Raw genomic sequence first — 12,912 nt, forward strand, 5'->3', positions numbered from 1 at the left:
TGATATTTCCCGACAGGGGAAATATCGGTGTTCGCCTATTCAATGTACAGTAGCAGATTCCGACAAAACACAGCATCATTCCTCAAGTGTAAAGAATAACAGAACTCACAGAGACACTGCTTACAGAAAGCAGGTCATCACTGTATCCCTGACAGATGCACAACCCTGTCTCCCTGACAGAAGCACATCCCTATCTCCCTGACAGAAGCACATCCCTGTCTCCCTGGAAGAAGCACATCCCTGCCTCACTGACAGCAGCACACCACTGTCTCCCTGACAGCAGCAAATCACTGTCTCCCTGACAGCAGCACATCCCTGTCTCCCTGACAGCAGCAAATCACTGTCTCCCTGACAGCAGCACATCACTGTCTCCCTGACAGCAGCACATCACTGTCTCCCTGACAGCAGCAAATCACTGTCTCCCTGACAGCAGCACATCCCTGTCTCCCTGACAGCAGCACACCACTGTCTCCCTGACAGCAGCACATCCCTGTCTCCCTGACATCAGCACACCACTGTCTCCCTGACAGCAGCACATCCCTGTCTCCCTGACAGCAGCACATCCCTGTCTCCCTGACAGCAGCAAATCACTGTCTCCCTGACAGCAGCACATCACTGTCTCCCTGACAGCAGCACATCCCTGTCTCCCTGACAGCAGCAAATCACTGTCTCCCTGACAGCAGCACATCACTGTCTCCCTGACAGCAGCACATCACTGTCTCCCTGACAGCAGCAAATCACTGTCTCCCTGACAGCAGCACATCACTCTCTCACAACTTATTCTGAACTATTTTTTCCTCCTATTGTGAATCTGTTTCACCCTACTGTGGCACAGTGGGAATTGCTGGTGCCTGCCTGCCTCTAGAAGTGCAGCGTCCCTGGTGTACCCTTTACATAGGAAAATGCAGAGAAGTTTTTTCCTGTTGCCCGAAATGTTCCTTCCTCTCGGCAAGTGGCTCAAATTATGACAACAATAGCAATGGTATAATGCAGTGTAAAGGACAGAACAGAGCTTTCTTCTAAAAAGTTTTAGTGTGTGTGTGTGTGTGTGCAAACTGGAGGGTGGTACTGTGCTGTGCCGCCCGCACCCCCCCCCCACGGATCTTGGTAGCGGCAGTTACCACCCCCCCTCTGGAGCTGAGATGGTCAGTGTCGTCAGCTGGGGGATAGCACCCACACTATCATCCCCTCCCCCCACCCCTGGATCTTGGTAGAGCATGTGAGCGGCAACCACCTCCCCCGCCTGTATCTGAGCTGGTCAGCGACATCGGTGAGGAGTAGCGCCGCACCCCCCCCCCCCCAGCACCGACACCCCCACCCAGGGCATCTGGACGCCTTGCACCAGCCCTGTGTGTGTGTGGATCTGAGCCCTCAATTAGTGCACTGGATCAGAAAGTAGCTACAAGGAAGAGGAGACAGGAGCCTGTGTGCTTAGAAAGGTGGGAGAATGTGTGCTTAGAAAGTGCAGTACTGGTTCTGTTGTTTGTGTATTTATTATGGAATGTTTAAATGACTACTTATTTATATTAGAAGAAAATTGGTTGGTGATTCATTTTTACTTATTTATAAATGTTACATGCCACCGATATAGAGACCATCTAGAAGGTTAGATATTAATACTTTATTGCACATAGTATTAAGTGTGTAAAATGTTTATATTAATGTCCACTGTCGTTACTAGGTTATTTTACTGCTCCCCAGGCTCCCACATTTCTCCACTCTTCTGCATAGTGGGAGATTGTGGACAGCATATCGAAACCTCCCTCTAGAAATCCTGCATTTTCCACGGCTTCATGTCCCGGTCCAACACTGAATGCAACCCATAAGTATATGCAAACTATAGTCCTGTGACGTCAGACACCCATCCCCGGCACACTTCGGGCACATAGCCATGGGGATGCCCATAAAACGTTGGGCATTCCCATGGCCGACCACCATCCCCACCGCTGTCAACCCCTGTACCGCCCCGAACCTATGCAAGTAGCTGAAGCAGCTCACAAAGGGGAGCTGCATATGCGCACAAAAGACTACCAAAGTGACAATGAAGAATGCAACACAACAACACAATGGGTGGTATTCAGTTGTTATATTGCACCGGAATTCCTGTCTAAAATGACGGAAGATCGTAGGGCCATATTCAATTGATGTATTTTGCGTGCTCTCACCAACCCTGGGGAAAGTGAGCTGAAATGCTGGTGAAAAACAATTGAATACCGCTCAATAAGTTCATGGTAGGAATAAGGAAAGCATTAATTGGCATCTACTAAAATTTGTCAAATGGATTCACAAATGGCAGTGCGGCTTCTTTCTTACCATAGGGTACATTTGCATACATGTATTTAGCTGAACAGCAAAGCCTTAAGGCAGGCACAATGTTTTGACACTGCGACACTTATTCACGTTCTTAGAAAAGAATAAGATGCCACATAATATATAGCTTTCAAAAAGTCAATGCCGTTATTTCTACGGAATAGCCCCGCCCACTGAAAGCAAAACACTTATTTTATTAACGGTTTGAATGCGACAGAGAACAATGTAAAGCATATTGCAAAAGAGCATATCGTACAAGTTAATAAAAAAAAAATCTCTTACTTTATCTGTAGTCATGCTCAGAGACTGGCGCGTACAAACCAATCAGTTGTTATTACCTTGTTGACACCATCTGCCATGGCCTGTAACGTTAATTCTCTTGGTCCATCCACTGTTTTGCCATCATCGGTGGGTCCCCAGCTAGCACTATAAATGTCTATGACCTGCGGCATATGACTGATGGATGAAGCTTCGATTATATCTGTCATAAAGGGTTGGTCCAGCATACGAATTCCTGTCACACAAGAATCAAATTGCTCAGATTCTAGAAATCGCTACAAAATACACATTGGAGGGCAGTTTATTTCCTATCCTGGGCCTGATGATCAGTTAAACTTAAGCTGGTTTGAAGAATGGGGATGCAGCCATTTGGTCTACAGCATGATGGTCGACAGTCATTAGGTCGACACTAGGGAGGCCAATCCCGGGATCGGGATCGGCGGGATCCCGGGATTTAGGCCTAAAATCATCAGGATTTGAATCCCGGGATAGAAGGTTTCAATCCCGGGATTTCGGGATTAGTATCCCAGTGCTAAATGTACTTTTTTTTTTCAAAGCCGGGCAGCGCTGAGCACTTTAGAATGGCTCAGATGCTGCCCGGCTGTCTGCTCCGTACCCCTGGTGGCCGATTGGTCCGCTCTCCACTGTGTTCAGGTGCTCTGTGATGACAGGCATGACGGCGCCCAGGCTGCGCAGCGTGACCCCTGACATCATGCCACGCTGCGCAGCCCGTCCGCCGCCATGCCTGTCAGTGCACTCAATTCAGCACAAGCACACAGCCCGCCCACCCCGCCGCTGGATGGATGGAGGAACATCGCTCCTGCTGCTGCCTGTCACCACTACCTCTGTAAGTGACAGCGCAGGGCAGGGGGATGGGGAAGAGTGGCGGGCGGGCAGGCGGGGCGAAGTAAGAGGGCATTAATATTGATATTTGGGGGGCGGGTCATTTTTTGTTTTTTTATTAGGGAGGCCAATCCTGGGATTCCCGGGATCCCGGGATTGAGCATTTTTCAATCCCGAATCCCGGGAATGAAAAAATGCCCCGGGATTGGCCTCCCTAGTCGACACCATTAGGTCGACATGGGAAAAGGTTGATAAGGGTCTAGGTTTACATGGGAAAAGGTTGATATGGTTCTAGGTCGAAAGGTCATTAGTTCGACAGGTCATTAGTTCGACAGTAGGGAATTTTTTTTCGCAAGGAAAAGAAATCAGGCGCTATGACAGTAGCTGTAATTCTAGGTAAAGCAGCTGTTCAAAATGGGGGGGTAGTCAATCCCCACCTGGAGAAAAAACAAAGCAAACAATCACGCACAGGGCATGTGAGCAGCGCTTAATACATTTAAACCAGTTGGATGAAAAAATGTATAATATTTTACTACAATAAAAAACAAATATATAAGCAATATACAATAGATGCACAATAGGTACACAATAAAAAACTTGTATTAAAATCACGTCACAGGAAGATGAAATGGAGTGTGGAATGGCCCAGGGGAACAAGGGGATATTAGGTACAGTAGGTCACAGGTAAGTGCACTTTACCGGATTTTTGAGTGACCTTTAGATCCAGGAAAGTCCACCTTTTTAGCACGTGATGTAAATCCTCACTGTTTGTCACTGTATAATATAGGCCGTTTGGAGGAAGATATAAACCATGGGCTTCCGCTTCTCTGCTGGTATTTTGCCCTAGTGGACTATATTGGGTTATAGCCACCAGGGTAATCCAGGATGCGGTGTCCGCCAGATGATGGAATATCTGGTATCCAAGAGTCCACACCACCTTGCCCAGTGTGGACTCTTGGATACCAGGTACCCCTTTGCCATCAAGACCACATTTGTGTGGCGGACACTGTTCCCCAAATCCCCTGTGGCTTATTCCACCCAGCCAACATAGTAGGAGGACCGTGTGAGTAGAAGCCCCTTTTCAGCGATATTCCATCATCTGGCGGACACCGCATCCTGGACTACCCTGGTGGCTATAACCCAATATAGTCCACTAGGGCAAAATACCAGCAGAGAAGCGGAAGCCCATGGTTTATATCTTCCTCCAAACGGCCTATATTATACAGTGACAAACAGTGAGGATTTACATCGCGTGATAAAAAGGTGGACTTTCCTGGATCTAAAGGTCACTCAAAAATCCGGTAAAGTGCACTTACCTGTGACCTACTGTACCTAATATCCCCTTGTTCCCCTGGGCCATTCCACACTCCATTTTATCTTCCTGTGACGTGATTTTAATACAAGTTTTTAATTCTGTACCTATTGTGCATCTATTGTATATTGCTTATATATTTGTTTTTTATTGTAGTAAAATATTATACATTTTTTCATCCAACTGGTTTAAATTTATTAAGCGCTGCTCACATGCCCTGTGTGTGATTGTTTGCTATATTAGTTCGACAGTGTCTAGGTCGACAGTCAAAAGGTCAACATGGGGTTTTTCACTGTTTTTTGAGCCGACATGTACCGACAGGAGGTATTTCATGCCCTACCGTCCACTAAGGCATGGCGGGAGAATAGTGTGCCGAGCGTAGCGAGGCACCGTGCCCAACGCATATCGAGAGCAGCGAGCAATGCGAGAGGATGCAGTGCACTTTAAACTGTGTCTAAGTTGACTGTGTTGACATTCAGGTAAAAAACAGTGAAAAACATCATGTCGACCTTTTGACTGTTGACCTAGACATTGTCGAACTAATGACCTGTCGAACTAACGACCTGTCAAACTAATGACCTTTCGACCTATAGCCATGTCGACCTAGACCCATGTCAACCTAATGGTGTCGACCATCATGCTGTAGACCAATTGATCCCAACCCGAAGAATGTAGGGGTAATGTATTAAAAATGATAAATGAGTAGAATAGTAGACTGGGGGAGAAGTTGTGCATAGAAATCAGCTTTACAAAGCTGAATTGTTGCTATGTGCTTGTGTGTTTTCAGACTACATAAGGGGGGAAATTTACTAAAGGAAATTTGTAAAAAATAGGTGTATTTGTATCCAGAAATACACTTATTTTTGACATTTACTATCCCGAAAATACAGCAATTCGTATTAGTATTGATAGCACATCAATACGAATACGAATTGCCGTATTTTCGGGATAGTAAATGTCAAATATAAGTGTATTTCTGGATACAAATACACCTATTTTTTTTTACAAATTTCCTTTAGTAAATTTCCCCCAAGATGCGGAACTGTGTGAGAAAAGCAGTCGTACAAATGTCAGTAGCACCCCCCTTTAAACTTTAACATATCTAATGGAAAAAAATATATATATAGCTGTAAAGACACATTTTTTGCACATGCATAAAAGTCACAAATTTAATTTACATCAGGTCCAGTGTCTACTACTTTTTAATATATATACCTTTGATAAGCAGCAGGTGGCACTATAAACTAGATTAAATGCAGTCACCCAAGTATGTCTGAATAGTGGAACATTCTATGGCATTTTAATGTGAAAATTATTCTAATTTCTTTTTCTGCTCAATAAATAAAACTATAAAGTAACAAAATAATGGGTTTAATAAATTATACTGTACCAGCTACTTTTGAGTTATACGCAACTCCCACTCCACAAATATTATTGTCTGCAGCAGCAGAGACTTCTCCGGCACAGCGAGTGCCATGGCTGTAATACACAATGCAAACAGCAGAAAAGAACGCAGTGTTACTTATTATAGGAAAATAGTTATTTAAAGCAGAAATAAATGAGACTTAGCATTACCTAACATTTATGTGACTTCTTAGCTTCCATCCACTGACTTAAAGATCCAGTTGTATTATAATTTGTATCATGCATGCAAAATGTAACAATGATTGTACTGTGATTAGGGCCACTGATCATTTGGGAGGGACTGGGTGCTGATGTAGCCTGCTTGGCTACTTCTCCTGTATTGTATGGTAGTCACACGCCTATGTATTATATGGCTAATGCTGATCATCTACAGTATATCAGTGATGACTTACCTTGACACTCCAGCTGTTGTTGAACTACACATCCCAGCATGCCCTGCACCAGTTTTAGCAATGGCCAAATAACAAAACTGTATCAGGGCATGCTGAGATGTCTAGTTCAACAACAACTGGAGTGTCAAGGTTAGCCATCACTGATTCTATATATGTCTAGTGTCCGTGAGTCTCCGAGACACTGCCATCTACTGGCAGAGAGTGAAACTACACCTCTTTATCACACATGCACAAACACAGAAGGTAGCAGATTGGCTTTCAAAGCTTGTTCTTTCAGCGGGCTTACTAGTTCTTTATATATTGTATGTTGTTGTCCATTTCAACCAATCAGATTGTATCATTTCCTAGAATGCGATAGGATCTAATTGATTGCTATTGGCCACACCCCTTTTTTTTTTTTTTTTCATTTTTAGAACCTTTAGCCTGGTACGTCTTATTATTTGTAGGAAACTGACACGGAGGTCTTCTTACAAATATTGCTCAAAGGTGTAGATCTTTATTAAAACCATAACAACCAATTAAACACATGCTTATACTAAATGACATAAACAAGGCAGATGAAAGGCAATTGCTGTGTAGTTATAGAGCAGTTCGGTACTTTTGAAAAAAAAAAAAAGCAGCCAAATAACCCTGTCAGTGTTCCCTAAAAGCATCTTTTTATGTGTTTATAGCTCATTCCTACATTTAGGATCCTCAGGATCTTTCTTCTTTTATTAGTGTGGTACTCAGTAAATGGTATTTGCTTTTATGGTCCATCTATGGCTGCAGATGATTGTGTAGAGGACAGCAAAGGTTATTTATAAACTACAGAATAGGAAAACTGCAGCAAAAATGCTCTTATGTGGTTTTTCTTATTGCACGGGGGTTATTCAATCTGTGCCAATATATCCCAACACGGGAAATATCATCACTCACCTATTCAATGCTGCTGTTAACGACAGCATTGAAGGGTGTCAGTTACAACTTTTTAAAAAGTCAGATCTGTTTTGTCGTAAATGGCCACGGACACTTGACAGCCAAAACATTGAAATCCAGCTGTCGAGGTACAGTCAAAACGGTACTTGTTTCCTAGAACGGCCACACCGATTTTGATCGGGTCGGAAAAATAGCGTTGATCACATCGCATGCGACCAAATCGCATGCGATGCGACCGACGTGATGGACCCGATTTTTACATTGAATCAAATGTGAATAGGGTCCCTGGGACCCTATTTTACATTGGATTCAATGTAAAATTGTCCCCAGACCCCAATTTTAACCCCCCTGATGGCTCAAATGGCCCCATTGTGAACGGCACCCCACGATTGACGCCAACCCGAAGCGTGGGGAGCGTAGCGAGCCCGCGAGGGGCGGCGGTACGCGTCCTCCAACCTTTTCATAACCCTACTATCCACGTCGGTGTGGAGTTGAGAATATAAAGTGTGGAGAGAGCAGCGAGCCACCGAGCCCGAAGCGTGGCGAGCGCACAGGTATACGCGTCCCCTGGCGGGGCTCGCTGCGCTCGCCACGCTTCGGGTTGGTGTCAATCGTGGGGTGCCGCTCACAATGAGGGGGGGGGGCATTAATTTATAGGCATGACGGGGGCATATACAATGAGAAATGGGCCATATTGGCCCATTTCCCATTGTTAGCTATGTAAAATGTGCTTAATCGCGTCCATCGCATCTTGTGCCATTATAATGGCACAAGACCGACGCGATGAACGCGATTACAATGTTAAAAATATTTTAACATTGAACCCTATGGCAAATTCGGGTCCATCTCGTCGGTCGCGTCGCGTGCCATGTTAATGCACGCGACCGACACGATCAACGCAATTTTGCCTTTGCCGGCAAAATGGACCTGATTTCAAAGAAAATCGGGTCCATCACGTTAATCGTGTACCTTAAGTTAAGGTACACGATTACTCCCGATTGTGGCCGTTCTAGGAAACAAGTACCGTCAAAACAAATGAAAACGTCCCGGGATTCCGACTGTCGGGACGTTCCAGGATTGGATACCCCCTCAGACATTAATGCTTGTGGGTTGTCCTAGCTGAGGGTGTCTATATTTGCAAAAGCAAGTTTTCATTTTGTGGATAAGGTTTTTTTAATAAAATAAAGCAGTGGCTCTCAACCAGGGTGAACCTCGGTCGGGAAAGTATTGAGATCCACTAAAATAAAGCAACGGGAAGGGGAACATCTACAAGAACTGTCCCTGCTGTATGGGAGGGTCCATCATTCTTCCCACAAATAGTATTTTTTTGCACCGTTTCTGATGTGGGCTGTCCCTCAAGACCAGTACACAATACATGAATACAGAGCCTGCTCCTACACAGTGACAGTAGCCAGCGGATGCATGTAATGTTACAGTGCAGCACCCAGCTATTGTCACCGATAAGTCAGCACTTTGGCGTCAATCCTTGCCAGGTGATACTCATGTGCGGCTCACACTCCCCCTAGTGATGCCACTGCACAACCTTAAACATGGACCCCTACCACTGCATTCCCCCGTTTGCCCCTGATGCCCTAGTCCGGCACTAATGCTGCGTTCTCATTGCCGCCCCTCCAAAATACCAGGTTTTTGTTCCCGGGTTTTTGGCGGGGCATAGAGCATCTCAGCTCTACAGACCCCATTCATACTGCACCTTAGACCTGCGAAATTCCTGTGTCTGCCCCGTTCACACTGCTTCCCCTGGTATGCCTGCCATCAAGGGTGTGGCATCTAAGAGTTGCTTTGATTGCATGTTTAAAAAGTATCTTTGATTGGCTGTTTAAAAAGCAGCTTTGAGCAATACAATGAACTTGTTTTTTTGCATTTTGTGAGAAAAACCCGGGTCTAACCTGTTCACACTGCCATACACCCGTGTATTACCCAGGAAAAACCCTGCAAAAAAACAGTGTGTAATTCCCGGGGCATAACACTCGGGAATTTCACAAAGACCCTTTCACACAGAGACGCGACACAGGAAATTTCCGCTTGCCCCAGAAAATACCCGGGTTTTTTCGGCAATGAGAACGGGGTATTAATAAACATCTTCAGGCACACAAAAATGTTATCTGTAGTTGAGACCATCCCTCTGCCGCCGCCCCCACCACACACACACACACACACACACACACACACACACACACACACACACACACACACTCTTATGATTACATAAACTTTGAACTGAACAATGTGGGCTCCAAAGTGTTGAGGAATTGTATGTGATGTGTTGAATGAATGAAATACATGGAGAAATCTTCTTTCATAAATCAATGTGGAGATTCTCCACTTTTTGATTTGTTTAATCTACATGATTATTTCTTATTAATTACATTTTTTTATTACTTTGTTACCTGGTCATATAACATTAATAACATTAGGTACAATAAATAACAGAATTTATTAGCTGCAACAAGTATCACTACAGCCGCACAAATTGTTAACCTTTGTTTTATTACTTACAGTATATATACATCCGTGATTGTAGTAATTACCTTCTTAATAAGTCACCTTTATATAGAAACTGTAATATCGCATGGCTCATTGATTTGTTAATTTGTGATAATGAGAATAATCCTTAACACACAGCTGCAATAAACAGGACATTTAACACACAATTTAACAGCATACAGTAGATCTCACTCCAATTGATTTACAGGCCTTTAAAATGTCCATTTCAATATGAACAGCATCAAGGCTTGTCAGGCATCTGCTGAGGCATTGATGACCTGTATTTAGAGAATTGCTGGTTGTTGTACAGTTATTACACAATGGCCCTTATTCTGATCGGTGCGGCCCGATCAGAATATGCGGCCAGGACCGTGCAGGCGAATCCCCGCCTTCCATACGGATCGCCACCTCCGTCCGTACGTGGATATGTGGCGGTCCGCATGAAAGTGGACGGGGATACGCCTCCTCCATCTTGGGAGCATCCCCTGCATTCGATGGTCGCCGAACATCGAATGCAGGGCCGCACGCTCCACCAGCTCCCGCCACCCTAGACCACACGGACACTTGTCCGTATGAAATCATGTATGGGGGCGGGCAGCTGACATCCGGCGATGTCAGATGCCCGCCCCCTACACAAGCGTCACGGCTTCATTACCATGCATACGCCCCGCGTTTGCATGGGAACGCCCATGAAACGCGGGGCGTATGCATAGGGTAATGAGGCTAAGTAGCCCTACACGCCCCTCTCCGCCCCCTGTGCGGCGTATAAAGAATACGTGCGGCAAAACCGCTTGCACATGCGCAGAGTGACCTCTGCACATGCGCAGTCCAAAAACATCGGCGGTACGACCGCATGCGGAGAAATCCGCACCGATCAGATTAAGGGCCTATGTGCCTGGTGACTTAGGGGTTTATTCTGTTTGGTACGTGGGACCGTATATGGGCGGATCGGGTTTTTTTTTCATCTGCGCATGCGTATCTTTCGCAATGCGCATGTGCAGTGACCGCACACCACTCACGGACGGGTCTCTCCGTGCGAAAAAAACTGTCCGCAAGAACACGGTCATTGTGGGCGGCATGTGGGCGTTTTTATGGGAGCGGCCGGAATAATGAGGAAAATTGGGCGTAAACATGGGCGTGTGCACACAAAATGCACGGTGCCACAACCGCCTCGATCGGCGAACGCACCATGCATTTTGGACCAAAAACAGGCGGACGCCAAAGATAGCTCCAGGCCACCCCTAGAGATACCGTATGAGAGCGGACGCCTGGGTCTGCTAATTAACGCTGATTACTAGTCAAACACATACAACTGAATGTAATAAGCAATGCTGCAGGCTATTAAGTGATAACCATGATTTCACTACCTGCAAGCCACACACAGCACTCAAACACATTGGAAGCATATCTTTCTACACTTCTCTACATGTAAAGAATGGTTTAATTTTAGGTAAGATTCATTCTAAGACCTGCTTATATATGTCCAGGTAGTTATTTTATAACCATCTACACCCATTCAGAAAGTGTTTTTGTATACTTTAAAAAGCAGGACACTCAATTCACAGAAGTCGACATGTGTCAACTTTTTCACTGTAACACAAACATACCAGTTTTTTCTTAGGAAAAATACACATAAACCACTTCTAAGAGCAACAATGATGTTTTTGGACTCAATTTCTACTTGCCCTGTGGCGTACGCTCAGATATACGGAAGGTGTCAGTGTGAAAACGGACGTACGCCAGGTATCGGTGGCTAAGAGGGAGATCCGTCCATGCACGGTGGCGTACGCTCAAGTGTACGCCACTTACCATTGTCAGTGTCTGCGACCGTCCGTGTGCGGCTGTTCTGTGTGCGGACTTTCGCTCACCGCGAGCATACGGGATATGCACGGTGAGACGGACCGTACGTACGTTTCACCGACCTAACCAGAATAAGGCCCAAATTCTGCATAGCCTGCCAAGTACTAACCAGTAACGTGGCAACAGAGCTTGGCGGGGGTCCCCGCTGCCTCCCCCGCCCTCGCCACTGGTCCCCCTCGCCACCCCCCCCCCCCGAACTGGGCAACGTCTCCCTGAAGCGGAGATGGGCAGGGAGATGCTGCCCAACCGCCGCGGTACTGGGACGTACGTGTGTGTGGGGTGCCTGAGCGCCGGAGCTCGCCATTGAAAGGGATCTGCCCAGCGCCGGCCAAGGATGAGCGGCGCTACATCTGTAGGTCATGAGCTACATTCCTGATCATGGCCCAACTGTGCGAAGTTTGTATGATATTCTTATGCTTGTATGTTATCCAGTGCTTAAAGTGGTCCTGGAGAGATGGTGGGACTCCTTTCCCTCTGCCACCCAATCTCCCCCCCATTCACCCATTAGGCAAAGCCAGGTGTGAGTGGGACGGGGGGGGGGGGGGGGGGGGGGGTTGCAGGGGGGTGCCAAAAAAGTGGCAGAGGGAAAGGAATTCCACCATTTCTCCAGAATCACCTTAAGCCATACCCACCTCCCCCTTAGGCAGAGCATACTGTACTCTCTAGAGTCTAGAATACTGGTAGCCCAGCATTCTCTTTTTGATATGGGGCATAAACGGGGCAGGGCAGTTGCTGTGATGCGACCTTGCTGCGGTCGCAGCATATGTGACATTGCCAGTTAAGTGGTTAAACACTCACTATAGGGTCCATGTATCAAATCTTACCAACCAATCAGCATAAAGCTATCATTTATCTAGCACAGTCTATAAAATGACAGAAGCTGATGGATTGATCCAGACAACTTCTTTACTTTGTCTCTCCCTGGCATTTGATACGCCTCTCCCTAGCACTTTCTTACAAGTACTCAAGTCTGCAAAAATAAAAGTAAAAAAAACAACAGTCTGTTATCTTTGCAAAGCGTCAATACTCCTCCAGATACAGTTGCCCACTCGGCTGCATCATAAGCCAGTA

General features: G+C 45.9%; 1 protein-coding gene across 1 annotated transcript in view; it reads right to left on the minus strand.

Moving 5' to 3' along the window:
* The window catches only part of PCSK2 (proprotein convertase subtilisin/kexin type 2), a 148,787-nt gene that overhangs the window by 13,386 nt on the left and 122,489 nt on the right, over nucleotides 1-12,912 (minus strand). Inside the window, exons 7-8 of the mRNA XM_083175816.1 lie at nucleotides 6,135-6,223; nucleotides 2,649-2,824 (exon numbers count right to left, since the gene is read on the minus strand). Of these exons, the coding sequence (XP_083031942.1) occupies nucleotides 2,649-2,824; nucleotides 6,135-6,223 (265 nt within the window). The remainder of the gene's footprint in view (nucleotides 1-2,648; nucleotides 2,825-6,134; nucleotides 6,224-12,912) is intronic.

The sequence above is a fragment of the Crinia signifera genome, chromosome 3 (assembly GCF_055691185.1).
Source record: "Crinia signifera chromosome 3, ASM5569118v1, whole genome shotgun sequence".
Lineage (NCBI taxonomy): Eukaryota > Metazoa > Chordata > Amphibia > Anura > Myobatrachidae > Crinia > Crinia signifera.